The 21,694-nt window shown below is 48.5% G+C and overlaps 1 protein-coding gene across 5 annotated transcripts in view; it reads right to left on the bottom strand.

Annotated features, from left to right (window-relative positions):
- Window positions 1-21,694, bottom strand: part of LOC147020746 (insulin-like growth factor 1 receptor) — a 252,796-nt gene that overhangs the window by 64,743 nt on the left and 166,359 nt on the right. For all 5 annotated transcript variants that reach the window (XM_085896358.1, XM_085896356.1, XM_085896357.1 and 2 more), the window contains 4 exons: window positions 19,673-19,980; window positions 15,940-16,076; window positions 15,574-15,739; window positions 3,472-3,577 (listed from right to left, as the gene is read on the bottom strand). In XM_085896358.1, coding sequence (XP_085752484.1) covers window positions 3,472-3,577; window positions 15,574-15,739; window positions 15,940-16,076; window positions 19,673-19,980 — 717 coding nt within the window. The remainder of the gene's footprint in view (window positions 1-3,471; window positions 3,578-15,573; window positions 15,740-15,939; window positions 16,077-19,672; window positions 19,981-21,694) is intronic.

Here is a 21,694-nt window from a genome sequence, read left to right as displayed (position 1 = left end):
TAAAAAGGAACAAATGAGTGGAGGAGAGCAGTGAGCCTGGATTTTGGGAGTTTAACAAGAAAGTTACTGACAGACCGTATGTGCCTTGCAGGAACCTGGGAGGGACAGAGCCAAGAGAGGGCAAATATTGCAAGACCAAAAACAGAGGTCTCTTCCCCAAGTGCACATGAAACATTGGATCGTTTGATGTGAATGAGCATTCAGAATGAAATAATTCATGAAACAAGTCTCAACATAATATTTCAGCTGCTCTTGCCAAACACGTAGCATCGCTGTCTTTACTCTCGTTCAAAGCCATGTTGAGTCAACCACAACAAAACTAAGCTACCTGGTCTCGACAAATGAAAATTGTCCATTCAAGTACATCGACGAGTGGCGTAGGGATATCAAAACGAGGTAGGTTTTACAACACTGATTCTCAGATGAACTGAACCAATGAATTTAAATGTTTTATCCATGATGAAGCTGAGAAGCCTGATAAAGTGCATTGAACTCGTACTTTTGGTCTCTTCTGTTGTGTCCAATCAACTGCCCTCGGGGTGGAGGACAAAGTGTTAACCTGCTTTGGGCTGAATGGGCTGCAGTAAGGCGTTTTTGTGCCAAGTCTTGTCTGAATTGGTCGATATATAAAGGTTCAGCAGATCAAACCGCTAAATTTGTGACCCATTTCGACATTTGACCCCTGTGAATTTGAAAGGAAGACACTGGTCTGATTTCTTCCTGTTTTGCTTTTTTTTTTCTCTCTCTCTCTGGGTTGTGGATGGGTATATGTTTGTGCCAGGTCTTATCCACGCTTGCCAAAAAAAAGTCGAATTTCCTGAACATTTTTGGCCTTTAACTTCTGCAAAATGGAAAAGAAAACAAGTAGTGTAGAACTGCTTTGATCTATCATGGCCGTAGTAAGGTATTATTTCCAATTATTGTTTGGATTGATTGAGATAAAGACATGGCCAATTGAAAACCTTAATATTTTTGACCAATTTTGACTTCTGACCCTTGTATAATACCCAACATAACTCAAATCCAATATCTGATGAAGGACGTAGCTGCCACTTTGAAGGGTTCAGCGCAGGGCTACTAGATCGATTCCGAGCCTAGCTAGACTCAGCTATGAGGAGCGACTGAAGGAGACAGGGCTATATACACGAGAAAGGAGGTGGTTACGAGGAGATATGATTGAGATGTGTACGGGTATACACAAAATAAGTGTAGAAGAGTTTTTCAGTAAGAATAGACAGTGATAGGCTAGGGGACATATCTTGAGAGTAAAAGAGAGGAGAGTTAAGTCGGTAGAAAGGCAGGAGACATACTCAGAGAGTAGTTAATGCATGGAATGGTCTCCCTGGAAAGGTAGTGGCAGCAGAAACAGAATATAAGTTTAAAATGGAATTAAATAGGTACCTGGAAGTATTGGAGATAGAGCGGTACGGGGAAATTGGCCGGACTTGTGTGTAGTTTGTGTGTGAAACGAATGATAGTATGTGTCGTTGTTGTAGCGCAAGCATGATGGGCCGAATTGGCCTCCTCCTGTTCTGGAGTACCTTGTTATTTCCTTGTTTTCTACATATCCCTGTAATGGCTATTTGAAAGCATCATGGTGCAAAGTCTCATCTCTAATAAAAGAAATAAAATAAAAAGGTAAAATGTGTGGTTTCAGTGTTTCAACTTTCACCCCTTAAAAAAGGAATGGGGGCCTAAATTGAAAAAAAAAATTCTTAAGAAGCAGCTGGATACCTTAATTTCAAATTTGAAGAGGATCAGCTGAGAAACGGAATGATTTGTGATTGTAGTTGTTGGAAAATAAAGAAAGAAAATGAAAAAAAAAGACGAAACAAAACCAGAGCCAAGTCGATGACGTGCCATGGAAAATCCCCACGCTTTTCACCAAAAGCAAAGCTGAAAGATGGCAAAAAATTTCCGTTTCGACCCCTGTGAAGAAAGATGGTAGGATTGATCCAAAATCAGATTTTGAGTTAAGATTCCCCCCCCCCCATTTTGACCCCTGTGATCAGTGTGACCACTCCTTGGCTTTTTTCACAAGATCTTGGCTATTCGTTGTTCACCTTGGCGTCTTGGTTTTCTATTATCATCGCTTTTCCGAAACCCTTTGAATTCTTGGCTTTTTCATTAGCTCACCTTGGCATCTATGAAAATGAGGAGTGGTCACACTGCCTGTGACACTCAGTCCCCACCCCCTGGGGCATGAATTAGGGTTAAAATAAAAAAAAAACATCATTACATATTTCATGCGTCCCCCAATGTTGATTGCATATACAAAGAATCACTGGTCACCTTCACTCTTTCATTTCTCTTTTTTCCTGCCTTTGGAATTAACTCCCACACTCTCTTCAATCCCATTCTTCCCTCCAGGCCTTCAAAACAGCCGTTCACCACCACCTCTTATTGTCCCCCATCCAAAACCTCGATCTTTTCTTCCCCCGTTAATCCACCCCAAACCCACCTCCTTCAAATTCCCTGCTTTCCTTCCTGAAAGTTCCTGTAATGTCCATCTTCTCTTCCCCGTCCCATCCCTCTCCCTTCCACAGATCTCCTAATGTCTCTGTTCCCCACTGTTCTGTCCTTCCCTCTCCCGCCCCTCTTGTCTCATGCCCCCCTTGCTGTGCGTTGTGTGTTACCTCTTATATGAGCCTCGACAAGGTATACGAAAAAAAAAGAAGCTTAATTTAAAAAAAAATGTTTTAAAACGTGCCCGTGATTACATTTTTTGTAATCCGACCTTTTCACCCTGCCCCGAGGGACATGGACAAAGACGATACTGCTCCTGCACTTTCATGCCATGTGATGATCATAACTATGAGGTTTGGTGAATTTTTTCCCGACTGTTGAGAGTAGAGAAGGAAAAGGAGCGTGACAGACAGACGGAACCGATTACAATATCCACCTGTTTTTTTGTTTTTTTTCAAAAAGCGTGGGGATAAAACATCTCCCCTCATTGTAGGAGGGGAGACTTGGTAATACAAGAACACGAAAGTATGGTTCACACTCACTAGGGCCTCATGATGTGCAGGCTCTTCCTAAGGAGTAGAAATGTAATCGGTTGGGAATGTGGCACAGATTGGACGCTCAGATAACCTTAACCCTGCGGTGGTTTTCCCTCTGTACAATGCACGATTCCCTTTATCGCCAAGTGAAGAAAAGAAGAAAACAACCCTAAAACAAACAAACGAAGTCGTAATACAGAAATAAAACTTATCACACCAACCGAGTCGCATGTACTTTCCAACAAAACCCGAGAGATAAGCTCACGGCACGATGAGCGTTCCGGTGCCAAAGCAAAGACGAAAAGCCGCGGCTTCACACCGGCCATTCATCACCATGGCAAAACGCACGCTACATTTCGTGAAATGTTCACAAAAGTGAATCGTTGTGGTTCATCCGTATCCGCAACTATCTATCCACATCATCCGCGCCAAAAAAATGATTCTTCCCCTCGTTGACGAGACGCGTTACCTCTTTCTCATGAACATCACACAGGCGAAGGTCGCAACCGGGAAAAGCAATAACGATATGCCCACGGCCACCATCAGTGGCACGATCACAGGGTTTCCCGTTGAAACTGCAAGAGTGAGATAAGTGGTAAGAGGATGAAGGTTAGTGTGGGAAAGATAATTTGCAGCAAACGTAATGAGAAGACGCAAGCCAAACGGAATAAATGGAAAACATGGTATCAATCAGTCCAATAATGCATTTTAGTCAAGGAAACTACATTCATCCACATGACAAGTTCACAATAGACTCAAAGATTTATCAGTTCATTTGAGTTGAGTCATTCGAATTGGAAACCATCGGAAAGGAGTGACGGAGAAGACGAGCGAACATACAGGGCTCGTACGACCATTGAAGCCGATACATCCATCTGTTGGGACTCCCTGATCCCCCAAGTTGCTGAGTGGTTCGATCTTGCTGATGATATCAAGTTGGACAAACTGATGGCCGAGACCGACACCGATTTTAAAACGTTTGCCCGTCCACTTGCGGTCGTTGTGCACTTCCCGTTTTGAACAGTGATTCAAGGCACTGCCCCCGTTATCTCTCATTTTCAGAATCCTACTCGAAGGGCATAATGGTCGATCTATGTTGCAGTTAATCTGCTCATCTACAGACAGGTAAGTTATCTCTTCAAAAGGAGAAAATGATTGAAAACCACTGAAACTAGAACGGCACTCAGTCGAGCGCGTACCTCCACCAGGCTGAACTGATTAGGTTTTGTATCTCACTGATCGGCCGGATCGGACCTGAAAAATCGAATCGACTTGTTCTTGTCGCACACCCAACCTATCCACCAAGTTTCGGCCTAATCCGTCCATAACTTTTTGAAACATCCTGCTCACAGACAAACAATCAAACATGGGGGGGGGGGAGACATAACCTCTGTCCACCTTAGGTGGCAGAGGGAATGACGGGCGTATTTTCATCGATTTCGTTGCTGCTGTTCCAAAATGTGCACTCAAACCATGAAGCAAAAATCCCTCGACGAAACCCCCAAAAATGTGGTCCATCCATTCTCAAAGGAGAGTCAATAGCTCGGTTTTCAAAGTTCCCCCCCCCCCCAAAGAAATGAAGCTCAACATAAGTTTCAGTCCTATTCCCATTTCGTTTCCAGCTCATGTCGGACAGTTTTGCCGAACGGTGGGCGAGTTAACCGATACCATTTGAAGAGAAGTCAAGTTTGGGGCTCTGAAACTTTTGACGAAGGGAAAAAAACATTTTTCGCTCACTCTCAACTACCTCGGTTAAAAGTATAAGGACGTCTCCTGATGTCAATTAACTTACATTTCCGACGTCTGCAAAGTGCCTACACGATCATCATATCAACACTCAAATATATATATATATATATATATATATATATATATATATATATATATATATATATATATATATATATATATATATATATATATATATATTCCTTTAATTAGTGTTCCATTTATACTCGAGAACAATTATCAAAAATGTGTCTCGTGCGGAGTTTGCAAAAACTAGATGCTTAAGGTCTTGAGCAGGAGGAAACGGTAGGCCCCATGGATCTCGACAAACCATTTTGAAGTGACCTGCTTGCCAGTTTCCTGCGATGACATCACAAGCTTGTTTCACAATAAGGTGACTTATCCTGTTCTGGAGAGCTTTATGTCATACTAATTACCCCTTTAGGTTTGGCAACCGGGATGTCATACTTTTCTTTGTACACATTTAACCACCTGTTATATATTATTATTTTTTTGCCATTGATCTAAGCCTTATGAAAGAGCTCGTACACAAATATCAGCAGGGCAAAGACATCGGAAAACATAATAGCATCCTCTTACATGAATTACAAGGACACGAGAACTATACAACGGACAAACACACACAATGATATATGGGATTTAAACTTGGAATATCCACATCATGAGCGACATGGGAGCACAAACAGGCCAAACCATTGAAATAAACTGTGTTCTCAAAATAAAGGTTTGTTGAAAATATGATTGCAAAACCTCAAATGGTAAACTCGAAAGCATCTCAAAATGCAAGCAGATAAACATATAATTACACAAATTGAACCAGAACGGCACTCGGTAGAGCGCATACCTCCGCCCCTGCCACGCTGAACAGTTTACATTTTGTATCCCACTGATAGGCTTGATCTGCATCCAGAACTTCACCAAAATCTCATCAGTTCATCTTTGTCACACACTCAACCTGTCCCCGAAGTTTCGTCTGAATCTGTTCATACTTTTGATATATCCTGCTCACAGACAAACATACAGACAGACAGGGGTGAAAACATAAACTCTATCCACATTTGGTTGGCAGAGGTAAAAATCCCAAAATTCCAAACTAGCATCGATCCCATAATCATTTGACGCGCCTCATGCACAGATATTATTGCATACGTGCCGAATATGAAAGAAATGTGTCCAGCTATTTTTGAGTAGAGGTTATGGATGGACAGACCGACGAGACCCAACATATAAGCCCCCCCAGTGGGGCTGACACTCAGTTGGGGGCTGAAAAGCATGTGTACACACACACACACACACACACACACACACACACACACACACACACACACACACGATCACTGGTATGGCTAAGAAGAGATCAGCTCAATTGTGACGGAGAACGAATCATTATGAATGCCCAAGACCAAGGACACAACATGAATGGCTTTCTAAAAAATGGCAGGACTGAGCCAATTGGACAAGTGTAGGTTCTGCAAGGTAGAAACAGAAAAGCACGAGCCACCTCCGATCAAGATGTAAAAAAAACATACTCATGTCAGAACAGCTGTACACACACACACATACACACCTCCTATCAGGATGTTAAAAAAAAAAACACTCATGTCAGAACAGCTGTACACACAAAGGCACAACAAGGGATGTAGAGCAATCCACTGGTACATCTGCAAAAATTTCAATATCCCAGTTCCACAAAAGTCATGGAAACATGAACCAAAGTGATCACTTAAAACAAGGACATCAAGCTCACCTCCGACTTGAAGATCCCATCCAGCGTGAACACAGAAAACAAAGCAATGCCACCAGACATAGTACTCGGATACCAAAAGGAAAAGAAGGCATTGATAATTGAGGTTTCGCTACCCAATGATTTTCGTCTCAATAATGTAGAAATCAAGAAAATGACCAAATATCAAGACCTGAAGAATGAAGTGAAAAGATCCTGGAAGCTGAAGAGTGCAAATATTGTACCAGTGATAGTTGGAGCAACGGGAATAATCAAGAACAACCTCACATAGATCCTGCAAACCATCCCTGGGAACATTACCACAAATGAACTACAGTTGGAGGTTGTCCGGGGCTCGGTGACGATCCTGAAAAGAGACCTCAGGACAAAACTCTGAGGACAAGCAAACTTCACAACCTAGTCCATGAATCACGATCATTCACCGAAACGAAGGTGGATACTTTGAGGCCTGGGAGGATTCTGTTCCACATTCTGAAACCCAAATTATGGAGAAAACAACCAATGACACGCGAATACACACACAAACAGGGCTGCCAGGCAGTTTAATATAGCTAAGGACCACATTCCTGGATGGGTCGCCACTCCGACGCAGGATACTCAAATGGCATATTACCCCAGTAAGCTGGTACTCATTTTGCTGACAATGGAAGGATGACAGGCTGAATCAAACCACCTGATGTTATTTCAATGCAACGACAGGGGCTCAAACTCAGGACCATAATATTGTTGTGGTTGAGGAAATTCGCAAACCACCATTCAGGTCCCGTAAGTGAGACATCTCTGTAAGTACATGTGTAGTTAGCCCAAACCCGTTGTTTAGAGGGAATAAATGTCATTCATTCGGGCTGCGACCCTTTAAGATAGCCGTTTTTCTGTTCTATCTTTATTTTGAACCAACCACGTCTCAACTGCCATCACACAACAACCACCGACCTCAACGCCGCTTCACAACAACAACAACGCCAACAGCCACAACCTTTACCGTCACGGCTCGCTCCCGTAAACATCGCATCACCGCCATTCCAAGCGTCGCCATGGCCATCACCGCCACAATAAACCCTCCACCACCTTCACCTCTCCTCCTTTTGCCGCCATTCCCGCACCGCTTGTGGGCACCGATCCTGGACTCGTACAGGGCTCCCGCCGAGCAGCGGGTGCAAAAAGCGGCCTTTCCGAGAAGTCGGATCAAGAATGATACACGCCCACTTCTGTTCCGTCCTATCAGTGAGCACGGGACGATTTGGCCCTGCCTCCAGGCGCATCGGAGAAGAATCGATATATGCAAATTCGAGGATCACGGGAGGTTCACGCCCACTTTTCCTCCGTCCAATGGGCGAGCGTGGCTCCGCCCCCGAGCCCATCCTGATCCGGAAATTTGCATATGGGATCTCCTACACCACTATAAAGCGCCGAGCGCGGGGCGAATTCAGGAGTTTCGGTTTCGGACTCTGGCGAGTTGGACAGGTGTGGCGGCGGCGAAGTGTGGCAGCAGCAGTCAAGACGGGTCTGGAGGAGAGCCGGTCTGTCGGGGTTCGGAGTCTGTCGGGGAGCTGCAGAGAGGGGAAGCCGGGAACGCGGTCGAGGGCGCAGTGGAGTCGCTCATCGCGGGACCCAAGCAAGCCAGCTATCCTCTTTCCCCAGAGCATCAACAACCCCCCTGTTTCCCCCCGCGCTGAGATAGTGCGAAAAGGGGGCCCCGTTCCCACCCCATTCCAAGCAGTGCCAACGAAACCCGCAGAGGAGCGCGGAGCCGGGGCACCGCCGCGACATTTTGCGGCTCATCACAAGATGGGTAGGCTCCACGCGGTCTCGGCCCACAGGCCCGTCTGCCCCCTTGTCGTTGAGGGTGGCCCTTTTCTTTTGCTTTTGAGTATATGTGTTGGCGGCGCCGTCTGTAAAGTAAAACTGTGTAAGTGTTGCCGTGTGCTCGCGTAGTCGGTTGTAGATCTGCATTGTGTTTCTTTTGTTGCAATTGCTTTTGGTGCATAATTGTTGTGTTCCTTTTGTTACATTTGCTTTTGGTGCATAATTGTTGTAATTGTATATGTGTGCTTTCCGTTTGCCGCGGAATAAATGTGCCTCATGTTGAACTGTTTTTCCCGTTTCGCTTCGTCTTTTCTTTCATTGAATCTCCATCTTACTTCGCGTAAAGCATTGGTAGTGGGCTAAATACGCCCGATAATTAATCGGAACCGTCGAGGTTGACGATAACACCGCTCGGTTATCCCGATAGTACGGAACGGGTCGCTTAAAGTGGCCCGTGTCCGAAGTCGACCTGCGGCGAGGTGCGATCGCCCGGTCTACCCTCCGTGTGGGTACTTAGGTAGGTCGAATTTGGCGAACAACCCTATCCCACGCGGGGGGCCGATCAGCACGATCGTGGTGAGGCCGAAAGGCCCACCCATGACTAGTTCCCGGCGTTAGTCCGAGAGGGTCACGACAGAACTGTCCGTCCGGTGGGCGACGTGCCGCGATTCGATTCACGTGGCCGTTCGCACGCCGGCGGGCGCGAATTCGCAACACTGGTGTCAGGTCGTGGGACACAAACTCATCCCCCTCCTCGCGGCACTGGTGTCGGAGAGCGGGAAAACGGGCTCTCCTGTCTCCAGCTAAATTCACGGGAATCGGTCCAGGGGTGAGAGGAGCGACCCCCGATTCCCTCCAAATTACGAGCGATTCAAATTAACCCTTTACGAGAAATAAGATGGCGTCTCAAGGCGAGCGGGAGCCGGGGGTATTACAAATGGATTTAGAATGTGTAGAATCCATGGTCCAGGATGAAATCCCCGTGCAGGAAATGTTGGTTGTGCAGGAACACGAACTCGCTCAACTGAACCCAGAGCCCGAAATAGGTGCTGCGGCAGCCACGGTGTATGACACCTCCCCTCCCCCTCTCCGCCAAAACCACCCCGATCCTTGCCGAATCGGCTCAGCTGAGTGCACCCGACATGGCCCGGCTATGCGCCATGCTGGCGGCAATGAACAAGCAAATGGAAATGAATGCGCAAGGAATGAAAGAAGAAATGAAAGAACTGCGGGGTGAGATGCAGCGAATCGGCCGAAGCCTGCAGGCGGGCATGAAGGCAATGGCAGCGGAGCTCAAAATGGCGACGCCACATGTGGGAGTGAACGAGCTGGGAGGGGGTGCAACGGTTGTCAGGCCCGCGGTGGAAGCGGGTGAGGAGAAATTAGAAATTAATTAACTAATTGGGGTGACGGTGACCGAGAGGGAAAAACTAATTGGGGTGACGGAGATGTGCACGAGGGAGACAAGAGACGAGGTGAAAGGAATTGAGAGGGAGAGAAAAGAACAATTAAGACGGAAAGCAAGGATGAGGTACGCGGAGATCGTAAAAGGGCAAGGAGTGAAACAGAGGGAAGGACGGGAGCGACTTAAGGAGAAAGCAAGGTTGACCTACATAAAGATAAGGGAAAGACGCCAGAAAGAAGCAGAGACTAATAGACACGAGGAGACAACAGAAACTAATAAATGTAAAGAGACATGGGAGATAGAGGGTGAATTGGATAGGGTTGGAGATGCACACACACACACACACACACACAGAGGTAGTGGAGGATAGTGAGGGTGAGCTCGCGGAACGTGTAGGGACCCGGTGCGAGCAGCTGGATGGCCTCCTCCAGGAACGAGGGGAGGGAGTATGCCCCCTTGAGGTGAGTCACGACCAGGTGAGTTCGGTCGTGTCGAGCGAGGTCGAGGGGAGGAGTGCTGTGGATGGGTGCACGCCGAGCTTGGGGGGTATCAAGGCCCCGGAGACCCTTGTGGGGACACGAATCCCCAGTGTGGTTGTCCCGGTGTGTGTGGTGCAAGGTGTGAGTGCGTCCCCGTGTGTGGAAGCGACCCCGTGTGTGAGTGGTGTGGTGGCGAGTGTGCCGAAGGGCGTGCTTCCCAGCACGCCGTGTGTGGATGAGACACCGCGGGCGAGTGCCCCCGCGTGTGCGAGTGAGGCACGGTGCGTGAGTGAACGGCCGAGTGCAAGGGAGACCGTGTGTGTGAGGGAGACAGCGTGTGCAAGGTCGCTGTGTGTGAGGGAGATGTCGGTCGGCATGCGGGAGCACGCAGCCGCGTCTCCCGGTGTGAATGTGAATGTAATGGAATGGAGTGTTAGCGTCGTAACACGCGGGAGTGCGTGTGTTGAATGGCGACGGGGACGGCGACACAGAGACAAAAGCCGAGTAGCGGCTGTAGCTGTTTCAGGGACTGCGCAGGGTTCACCCAGCAGCGAGCGCGAGGTGCGTGCTGTGCAACGCACGATGCCCCCACGTGCTCGCTTGCGGGAGAGAAGCCCGGTCCGGAAACGCACGCGGTGGATTTGCCGATCCCGCGGACGGACAAAGTTTAGGCAGGATTTCGGATTTGGACCGGACGGGTTCTCCACGCGGGCGGGTGTGTTAAGCTCCCACGGGCAGAGCACATGTGTTCGAGTGGGGAACCCCTCGAGACGTGAGGCTTGTGCTTTTTTTTATGCGCCGGGTGACGTCATGGCTGCATGTGTGGTTGGAATCCGGCAGGAGGGTGAATCCCTGCCGGATGGTACCGTCCAAGAGGGACGAGGGACGCGAACAGCTGCCATGACGTCACGCCACAGGTACGCGGCTGTGAATTGCCGCGCTTTTGCGCAGGTTGCGAGTTGCCACGCTGGTGCTGCGCATGTGGAAAAAAAAAAAAAACAAAAAAAAAAACAAGCCTCACTTTCGGGTGAACAGGATTTCCCAGGCAAGGGGTGGAAGACCCCCTTACCTGGGCACAGGATGGAAACTAGTTAGGGGGAAGGGTTAGCTTAGTTAGACCGGCTCCATGGGGCAGGGGTAAGTCCTCATGGGGCCCGTGGAATGGAAAGGTAGAGGGATTTAGATGAGATTTAGGTTGGGAAATAAAATGATTTTTATGATTTAGAAGACAGTGACAGACTTGTGAATGTGTAGTGGGGACGTAGTTTAGCTACGTGGTGTTAAAAGGAACGCGCTGTAGTTTAAGGGACGACGTGGGAGCACGAGTTAGTTAGGGGATGTAGTTAGAAGGATGGCAGAGTTCAGCGGTGTGTGTGTTGAAGAGTTGTGGGTTGTGAGGTGAGTACATGTGCTTGGTGATTGAGTGAGGCCAGCGGGTCTGTGTGAATGGAGCAAATGGGGAATGCATGGTGCGATGAGTGATTGGGGGGAGGAGTGACTCCCGCCCAAGGGACCCTGGGGTCAGTGTAGACTGAGTTAGGGGATTAGTCAAATTGACAAAATGGAGGTCGTTTTGTTGTTGGTGGGGAAGTAGGCTCGAATCCTGTTTGGAGGGGTGCAGGAGCCCTGTTGACGGGCTGGGAGCGTGGCTGCGAAAGGTGAGTATCGCTGAGTGGGTACCCCGGGCACCAGGCTAGTCGGCCGTGGTAGGCCAAGGGCCCATGGGGGGCCGGGATAGCGGAGTGGGCACGGGTGCGTCCGCTTGGTGCGGGGCCCGGGGCGCCATTAGCCGAGTGGGCAGTGTTGTGGGCACGGGTGACCCTCAGAAAGGGGCCCGGGAAGCCAGCCTGCCACGTGTGCGTTTCAGGGGGGTGCCATGGGGGGGGACTCCCCGGTGTTTAGGGAGCTGGTAGGCTCGGAGGCAGTGTAGTGCCCGGGGGTGCCATAGCTGGAGAATCGGCAGAGGGTCGTGCCTGCCAAGGGGAGCCACGCGTCCCAGCCATGAGACCGTGTGAGGGCACGGAAAGAAAATTGGGGGGCGAGGCCCGAAATTGTGAGGAAACCAACACAGGCGACGGGAATCTGGGTTGTTAGAACCAATAGTTTAAGCGAGAGGCGCTTGTTGAAAGCCCCGGGGTAGTTTAACAGTTAAATGGTTGGGGTAGATTAGGAAGTGTACCCCTCCGCACCATCCATCCCCTCGCTCTTGTTGTGGGCCGCTGGACCCACTTTGGGTTAGATCGCTGAAGTCTGGGGAGGCCATCCTGAGGCTTGAATTGGGCCTCGGCACAGGACGCTCGCTCTCCCTTGCTCCCCTCTGGGAAGGGAACGTAGGGGTTGGGAGTAGGCGAGGTGACAGGATAGGTTAGCCGAACAAGGACGATAAAGGGGGTTAGGGACGAATTATAGTGGGGAAGTAAAAATAAAAACAACAAAAAAATAAGTTGGGGCTAAATGGGGTTTCAGAAATTAAGGGAGTGGGTCGGGACAGTGACAGGCAAAGGTGATAGGTGGGAGCGAGACAGTAGGCAGGTCCGAGCCCGCCTTCCGAGTGGCCAGCACCACCGCACTTCCTCCACCAACCTCCACTGCAAGGCAAAGGCCGGCCCACTTCATCGGCAGCTGTTGTTTTGCTGCAAGGCCTGTGCCGGCTGGATCGTCTGCAGCTGCTGTTTTCTGCAAGGCCTGTGCCGGTCAGTTCGTCTGCCGGCTGTGCTAGCCTGCAGCGGCCCTGTTCTGCAGGCTGTGGTTGCCTGCTCACCTTTGCCATGCCATGCCCACTGCCCCTGTTCACCAGGCCCGTTCAATTTTTGCTTTGCCCCCCCCTGTTCATTTCCATGTGCGCCAGGATCAAGGCAACAGTTTGCAAGCTGCAAGAACTGCCCTGTTGGCAGCTACAACACGGGCCTGCAGTGGCGGCCGTGCACCGTGTTTGCGTCCATCCATTCATCCATCCATTGTGTTCATTGCGTGTGTCACTTGAGCTGGCACGGAGACTGCGTTTGTGCAGCCCATGCACCGTTGTGGTTCACTGGGTTCATTTTAAAAAGTGAAGGCCTTGGACTGCGTGTGAGCAGCCGGCCACGTTCCCTGTCACCTGCATTGTTCGAGCCAGAGACTGCATGCGAGCAGCCTGGCTCCCTGCTAACTGCTTTCTTTTTGCAGAGTCCATTGATCCTGGGCCATGGTTTAGTGTAAAATTTGTAAGTTAAGGTTAAGATGTACTGTACATATGAGTGCGCCCCCGGCATGTCTGTCTTAGCGCCGGCAATTTTATTTAAGTCGTCCGTGTGAGTGGGTTTGTTTAGTTAGTTACTCAGCCCTCAGGTTATTTATTTTGGGGACACGAATACCATGAATGTCGCACTCAGGGATCCGTAGGTAAAACGTACTAGGGGAGAACTACACATGATGGCACACGAAAATTTGACGACTCGGGACGAGTCTGTAAAAAGGGGAGGGAGTAGTGTGGTTGAGGAAATTCGCAAACCACCATTCAGGTCCCGTAGGTGAGATATCTCTGTAAGTACATGTGTAGTTAGCCCAAACCCGTTGTTTAGAGGGAATAAATGTCATTCATTCGGGCTGCGACCCTTTAAGATAGCCGTTTTTCTGTTCTATCTTTATTTTGAACCAACCACGTCTCAACCTCCATCACACAACAACCACCGACCTCAACGCCGCTTCACAACAACAACAACAACGCCAACAGCCACGACCTTTACCGTCACGGCTCGCTCCCGTAAACATCGCATCACCGCCATTCCAAGCGTCGCCATGGCCATCACCGCCACAATAAACCCTCCACCACCTTCACCTCTCCTCCTTCTGCCGCCATTCCCGCACCGCTTGTGGGCACCGATCCTGGACTCGTACAGGGCGCGCGCCGAGCAGCGGGTGCAAAAAGCAGCCTTTCCGAGAAGTCGGATCAAGAATGATACACGCCCACTTCTGTTCCGTCCCATCAGCGAGCGCGGGGCGATTTGGCCCCGCCTCCAGGCGCGTTGGAGTAGAATCGATATATGCAAATTCGAGAATCAGGGGAGGTTCACGCCTACTTTTCCTCCGTCCAATGGGCGAGCGTGGCTCCGCCCCCGAGCCCATCCTGATCCGGAAATTTGCATATGGGATCTCCTACACCACTATAAAGCGCCGAGCGCGGGGCGAATTCATGAGTTTCTGTTTCGGGCTCGGGCGAGTTGGAGAGGTGTGGCGGCGGCGAAGTGTGGCAGCAGCAGTCAAGACGGGTCTGGAGGAGAGTCGGTCTGTCGGGGTTCAGAGTCTGTCGGGGAGCTGCAGAGAGGGGAAGCCGGGAACGCGGTCGAGGGCGCAGTGGAGTCGCTCGTCGCAGGACCCAAGCAAGCCAGCTATCCTCTTTCCCCAGAGCATCAACAACCCCCCCTGTTTCCCCCCGCGCTGAGATAGTGCGAAAAGGGGGCCCCGTTCCCACCCCATTCCAAGCAGTGCCAACAAAACCCGCGGAGGAGCGCGGAGTCGGGGCACCGCCGCGACATTTTGCGGCTCATCACAAGACGGGTAGGCTCCACGCGGTCTCGGCCCACAGGCCCGTCTGCCCCCTTGTAGTTGAGGGTTGCACTTTTCTTTTGCTTTTGAGTATATGTGTTGTCGGCGCCATCTGTAAAGTAAAACTGTGTAAGTGTTGCCGTGTGCTCGCATAGTCGGTAGTAGATCTGCATTGTGTTTCTTTTGTTGCAATTGCTTTTGGTGCATAATTGTTGTGTTCCTTTTGTTACATTTGCTTTTGGTGCATAATTGTTGTAATTGTATATGTGTGCTTTCCGTTTGCCGCGGAATAAATGTGCCTCATGTTGAACTGTTTTTCCCGTTTCGCTTCGTCTTTTCTTTCATTGAATCTCCATCTTACTTCGCGTAAAGGGTTGGTAGTGGGCTAAATACGCCCGATAATTAATCGGAACCGTCGAGGTTGACGATAACACCGCTCGGTTATCCCGATAGTACGGAACGGGTCGCTTAAAGTGGCCCATGTCCGAAGTCGACCTGCGGCGAGGTGCGATCGCCCGGTCTACCCTCCGTGTGGGTACTTAGGTATGTCGAATTTGGCGAACAACCCTATCCCACGCGGGGGGCCGATCAGCACGATCGTGGTGAGGCCGAAAGGCCCACCCGTGACTAGTTCCCGGCGTTAGTCCGAGAGGGTCACGACAGAATTGTCCGTCCGGTGGGCGACGTGCCGCGATTCGAGTCACGTGGCCGTTCGCACGCCGGCGGGCGTGAATTCGCAACAATATCTTAAGCCAACCACCTTAACTCTTAAGCCAATACCAGGCTCTTCCACAGAATGCAGAGCATTTTATACACATCACCAATCAAAATCACAAGCTTTCCGTGTCAAGGAGCCTGACTCACCATTGACAGGAACAGAGAATGACACAGGGTCAGACCATGTGCCATTGCCTGCAAGAGACCGAGCACGAACGCGCACTGTATAATTTCCAGAATGCATCAAATCCAGGTGACAGCCTCCATACTTCTGGTAATCTTCTCGAGAGACACAGCGCGGCTGCCCAGCCACCTGCAGAACGAAACCATAACCCAGGACCCCAAATAAGAACATCCTGACAATTATATTCCAAAATATTATGTTGTACTAAACAAATCATCATGGACTAACTGATTTGCACATTCATCTGTAACCTCTCTCACTCAACGGGTGGCAAAAGGTCACCCGTGGTGCAACATTTTATTATTTTTTTTTAATGTTTGCAAAGTTACCTCTTGGTTCCGTCGAAGTAAAACCTCATATAGAACAATGAGGCCGTTCGGATTTGGTGGTTCGTCCCATGTTAGGTGCACCTTGGTTTGAAACTGTAACTTGTAAGTCAATGACCGTGGTATGTCATCAGCTCCCACTGCAAATCAGAACCGTCAATAAAGTTACTGGTTACCGACGGTCAAACTCAACAATTTAAAAGAGAGATGCGTTTGCTAAATTGTAGTTATCTCGGTGTTTCACAGGCAGGGCAATTCGTTAATGTGTGTGCCATCCATTGGATGGACATTCTGGCGTCCCGTCTGCCAGAATTTGTTGGTGGATACTAAAGATCACACGGTCTCTTTCGGGAAGAGTAAGTGAACTATCGCCGGCACCATGAACAAATTACAAGTTCCCGTCCTCACCAGCAGAGGGCATTTGCACTCAAAATCACCCAAAATAAATTTCAATTCAACAAACAACACCAATTTCATCCAATAATTTGAATTACGTCCATCGTCCATGATGAATTTAAAGAAAAATAATGAAGAAAGGAAAAATAAGAGGAAGAACAAGAATCCTTGGTTTCACGAGAAGGCCTTCGTCCGTAGCTTGATGGAGTCCTGCTCTCCCCTCTGGGCTGGCTCCCCTGCCTCACACCTTGCACACCTTGACGCCGTGGAAATCAAGGCCTTAAAGATTATTGGAATCTCCCATGATGAAGCTGAGTCTATGGGTCTATCACTCTGCCAACTCTCCTTTCTGGTCTTACACCCTCTGCTCTTTCCATGCTTTGTCCCCCCCCCCCCCAGGTTCCTGCAAGGCACGCACGGTCAACCATCAACCCCCTTCTGGTGAAACTACCTAACTCTACGATCACTGCTCACCTCCTCTAATTTGTTTGTCTTTTCTCACAACCTGTGGAACCAACTTCCACATTCTCTTCAATCTCATTCTTCCCTCCAGGTCTTAAAGACAGTTGTTCACCTCCATCTCAGATTGTCCCCAATCCTGATCTTTTCTACCCTCACTAACTGCACCCCCACCCCACCCCACCCCAATCCCTCCTCCTTCAAAATTTCCAGCTTTTCCTCCTGAGAGTTTCCTTCTGTATCCATATTGTCCACCCTATGCATCCTCTCCTGCCCCCAATTCCTCCTCACACCCATTATTTATCCACGCATGCCTTTATATTGGCCGATCTTTAACTCTGCTGTTGGTGTTTCCCCACTCTCTCAACTGTTCCTTTTGTTCCGTTGTGTCCTAATCCGTTCAGTGTACTAATTGTAGCTCTTCCACGAGCCTCGACTATGTAAACAATAACAACAACAACAAAAAAATTAAGAACAAATTCTGAGTGCCTCTACCTTCACAAACATTTGGAAATAAATAATGTCAGTCATTATACCTGTGTTATGGGACGTGGCAACAACCAGCTCCCTCAGTCCCACTAGCGTGGTCCAACCAATAGTCAAGGTCTCTGTTCTAATATCTTCTATCTCTCCATTCAGGTTGCTGCCGCTGCCGCTGCAACAGTTTCCAGACATTTTAGGTTTAAGAGAAACATTTCTTGAAAAGAATGTCTCCGATCCCTTTGTCTCTCCCTGGCTATTCTCTGTTCCCCCCTTTGACAGACCCCTCCTCCATCCTGGAGGTGGAGTTGCTTTTTATGTTGAGGACTCCATTGCTCATTGTCCCTTGTCCGGACAAACCCATCCGAGCCATCTGGAATACATTCAGCTGCCTAGACCTCTCCACAACCACTTCATATTTATCTGTGTGCTTGACTGTCCACCCAATGATGATGACTCTCAATCCACCGATATTTCTTCGAACACACAGTAGATCAACTCGTAATCACTCATGTTAACTCTACGTTTCTCATCTGCGGTAATTTCAAACCGTCACCACGCCGGCTGGCTGGGTGTTGGCTGGGCAACAACTAACCAGGACATTGCAGCAAAGGCTTCCGGCGACTGTCAGTTTGAGAAAATCTGTAAAATTCCCAACCCGGAGTTATACCTCTGGAATACGTCCTTCCTCTAGTATGGGTCACCCAGTGATGACCAACTTTCCATCCAATTGTTCCTCTTCTGCCCCTCTTGGCTTTTCTGATCACTTTCTTGTCAAGGACCACATCTATCTGACTATTGTAAGAGAGCAACCTCGATGATGCAGGATATAGCTGTGTGCACAGGCCAACCGGTGAGAGCTTCAATCTACCCTCTCACAACAGGATTGGAGCACCACCTCCAGAGCACCTGATATTTATTCCACCAGGGAATACTTTTATGCACTGGTTTATCTCATCCTGTTTGTGGCTTTCATATCCATCCTGTCGACTCCGGTACACCGAATCCTGTGGGGAGGTGGTTGCAATCAAGCAGCTTGCTTTGTCGGCTTCGAAAGCTAAACCGACTGAGGGTAGCTTTCATTCATTCTGTAAGGCTCATAACAAGTGTGTGCCCATCCTGAGGCAAGAAACATCATCTTACAAATCTCAAGGCCGAACTCTCCAACCAGCCTCCTTCCTCCAAGTCATGGTGGCACCTTATCAAGTCTGTCTCTGGTGTATGTGCTTCCTCTCCAATCCGTTCCTCACCTCGAATGGCATGACTGAAGACTCTCCCTGAGATAAGGCAGAATGTCTAAGCTGTCTTTACCTCCAAATATTATTTTCCCAACCCATTCAGTTCTGTGCCCCATCTTACCCCCCGACGTATCCACTGTCTACTGGATTCTGTGATGACCTCACCAAAGAAAGTTGAGAAAGTTATATCCAACCTTAAACCTGCTTTGGCCAAGATGGCATCAGTTTCCATGTTTTCAAATTCTGAATGAAGACACAGAAGAAAAATGTGCACTGGACACAACCTTGACAACACAGCCACTGGGGCTTTGGAGCATGGTGAGAGACTTGAGATGTTTGAGCACAGAGGTGAGCTTGATGTTGTGTTCTAATTTGTTGAAGAACTGGATACACCCTGAGACTTCATCATGCAGGGATACTTCAAGTTACCGAATGCAAACTGCTTTTTTCAGGATTGTCTCACCTCATACCCCAGTGTGTCAGGGTCGGGATGATTAGTAGGACAATTGGACGCATGACAGGATGAATTGGTGGAGGAGAGAGAGAGCAGCCTTTTGAAGAAAGAATTCCAGGAATTGGTGAAATAAGGAGTCAATGAGATAACGGACCAGTCTGTGAAGTAGAGAGAGGACTGCAGACTCGTCCGACGTGCTTTGCCGAACTGTCCGACGTGTCAGCACCTTGCGGCTCTCCGAAGACCACCGATATAAGGCACCAATTACAGTGATCCTAACCTGAAACGATCACTTAATACATGATAAGATGTCCTTAAACTAAATGAGAACATGGACGGTATTGAACGTCTCCATCTAGCCAACCCCCCCCCCCCACCCCCTCCACAGCCACAAATGTAACAATATGCTGTGCAATGTCAGACAAGGGGAAGGCCTCAAGAATGCAGACTTTTTCACATTGATAACTTGACATAATATATATAATAACTTGACATAATACTGTAAAATATTTCAACATTCAAGCACGCAGACAAGTCTGTAAACGAGGTTTGTTGAACATTATTGAAAAAAAGTGAAAGCTCAGTAGAGGAAAAATATGAGTGTGCTCTTGTACGATGCTGCGTGACACCAATGATGAGCAAGTCCGAAAAGAAAAACTGAGTGATACACCAGGAAATTTCAATGCATCCCACACCCGCAGTAACTTACACTCAGGCATGGTACGGGCAAAGATATAATTGGCGGTGCTGCACTCCGTCACTTCGTGGTTGCAAGCGTGCACATCGATGCGGTAGAGAGCGAAGTGGTGCAGATACGAGATGTTCAAGCGGTTGTCCTTCTCCACCGTCTTCTCGTGGAATTCATTTTTTTTCGCAGCACCGTTACCTTCCTCCTCGTCTCGGAAGGTCGGCACGCCGTCCGTCTTGGACCGACGTGCGTTCCAAGCGGCTCTCGCCTTGCCTTGGGGTTTCGCACTGTAAGTGACGTCCAATGCCGAACGTCGCCGACGAGAAGGCCTGCGACGCACACACACACAAAACGTACCGGCATCGACCGTGAACACAATTCAACAAAAACTACTTTCACAGAAACGTCTTCGAGCCATTCAAGCGTTCAGTCATACGCAATGGAGGCTTTCATGAGGGTTTACAAACGATGACAGCAAAGGGTCCCCATTGTGTTTCCTGCTCGACCAAACGTGTTGTGAAATGCCACACAGACTAGGTGGGTACTCGGTGGAGCGCATATCTCCGCCACGTTACGCCTGACCCACGTGAACATATCGGGCCCAATACATTTTTTGAAATGTCATGCGATACAGTACTATGTCGTTTTTGTCCCGATCTCTCAATGGGTGAAGAATGTCTTTTAAAATTAAATAATTCTCGTATCCAGATCCCGATTCGGATCTTCACCAAAATCGAATCAGTTTGTCCTTGCGACACCAAGTTTCATCCGAATCCGTCCAAAACTTTTTGAGATATCGTGCTATACATCGGTTTTGGTCCTATCTCTCAATGGTGAAGAATCACTGAAAAAATTCCAGTAGTCGGATCCGGATCTTCACCAAAATTGAATCACTTCGTCCTCGTCACACACCCAACCTGTCCACAAAATTTCATCCGGATCCGTCAGCAACTTTTTTTGAGATATCCTGCACACAAACACACAGAAAGGGTAAAAGCATAAAAATGCAGAGTTCCGTTTCGGAATATTGTTCTGAAAGGGGCCAGCAGAGTCAGTAAGTGACCACTATATTCGTTGTGTGTGTGTCTGTCTGTCTGTCTGTCCTGAGCATAGCTCCGTGGGTTTTGATTCGATCTTGATAAAATTAGGGTGCGAGGTTTGTATCATGATCTAGTTGTGTTTTCCGGAGAATGGGCGAGTTGCGCCCATTATGTGCGGAGCCACGCCCAAAAAACATGTGTTTTTAGGGGGTAGCCAACTTCAAGTTGCATCTTCTCCGAGGGGGTTTGTCGAATCTGGCAGGGGTTTCGGTATTTGGTTAGCCCAATGGCACCTGCATAGCCCCAACGGAGCTCAATTTTTTTATTTTCGTCCCAAGGTCAAGGTCACAAGGTCACGAACTTAGAAAATGTCAAAGAAAAAATCAATAAATTGGATATCGAGCTCCAAGGGTTTTCAACTGTTTTTTTTTTTTAATGAAAGTTGGTATGCAAGTAGTGCTCTTCGAGTGCAACAACTTTCATCATTTACCTTTTTCCCCGATTCCCGCGAGTTTACCCGTGGCGTCCCCTCGAAGGTCAAAAAAATTAAAAAGGCGAACCGTGTACATCGCTCGTGAACCATCGCCGTCTCCAGACTTGTATTTATTTCCCTTATTGTCCACACAACGATTCGTGTGGATCGAGTTGAATAGTCGCGCACCACATTCGGCGTAGCATTCGACAAAGGCAATTTCCATGACCGTAAAAAATAAATAATAAATAAAAGATTGCGAACAAAAACCTGATGACATCCAGCTGTTCAAGTCCATCTCTGTAACATGCATCTCATCTGTTGCTCCACTCTAAAGCTTCGTTTGAGTGTCTTCACACTGTAGGCCTTCCTCCCCACTACCTACGATCACTCCCATCAGAGTTTCAGATTCCGTCCTCCAAACCTGGAGGAATTCCGAGTCACTCTGAACTCCTCCAGTTGCTGCTGGACTTGATGGCATCGGCACTTCAAAAGTCAAGGTTTGTTGATCTACTCTGTGTACTCTTATTT

The sequence above is a fragment of the Eptatretus burgeri genome, chromosome 9, assembly GCF_056783735.1.
Source record: "Eptatretus burgeri isolate ZD-2024b chromosome 9, Ebu_testis_v1, whole genome shotgun sequence".
Taxonomy (NCBI): Eukaryota; Metazoa; Chordata; class Myxini; order Myxiniformes; family Myxinidae; genus Eptatretus; species Eptatretus burgeri.
This window is presented reverse-complemented; position numbering and strand designations above follow the sequence as displayed.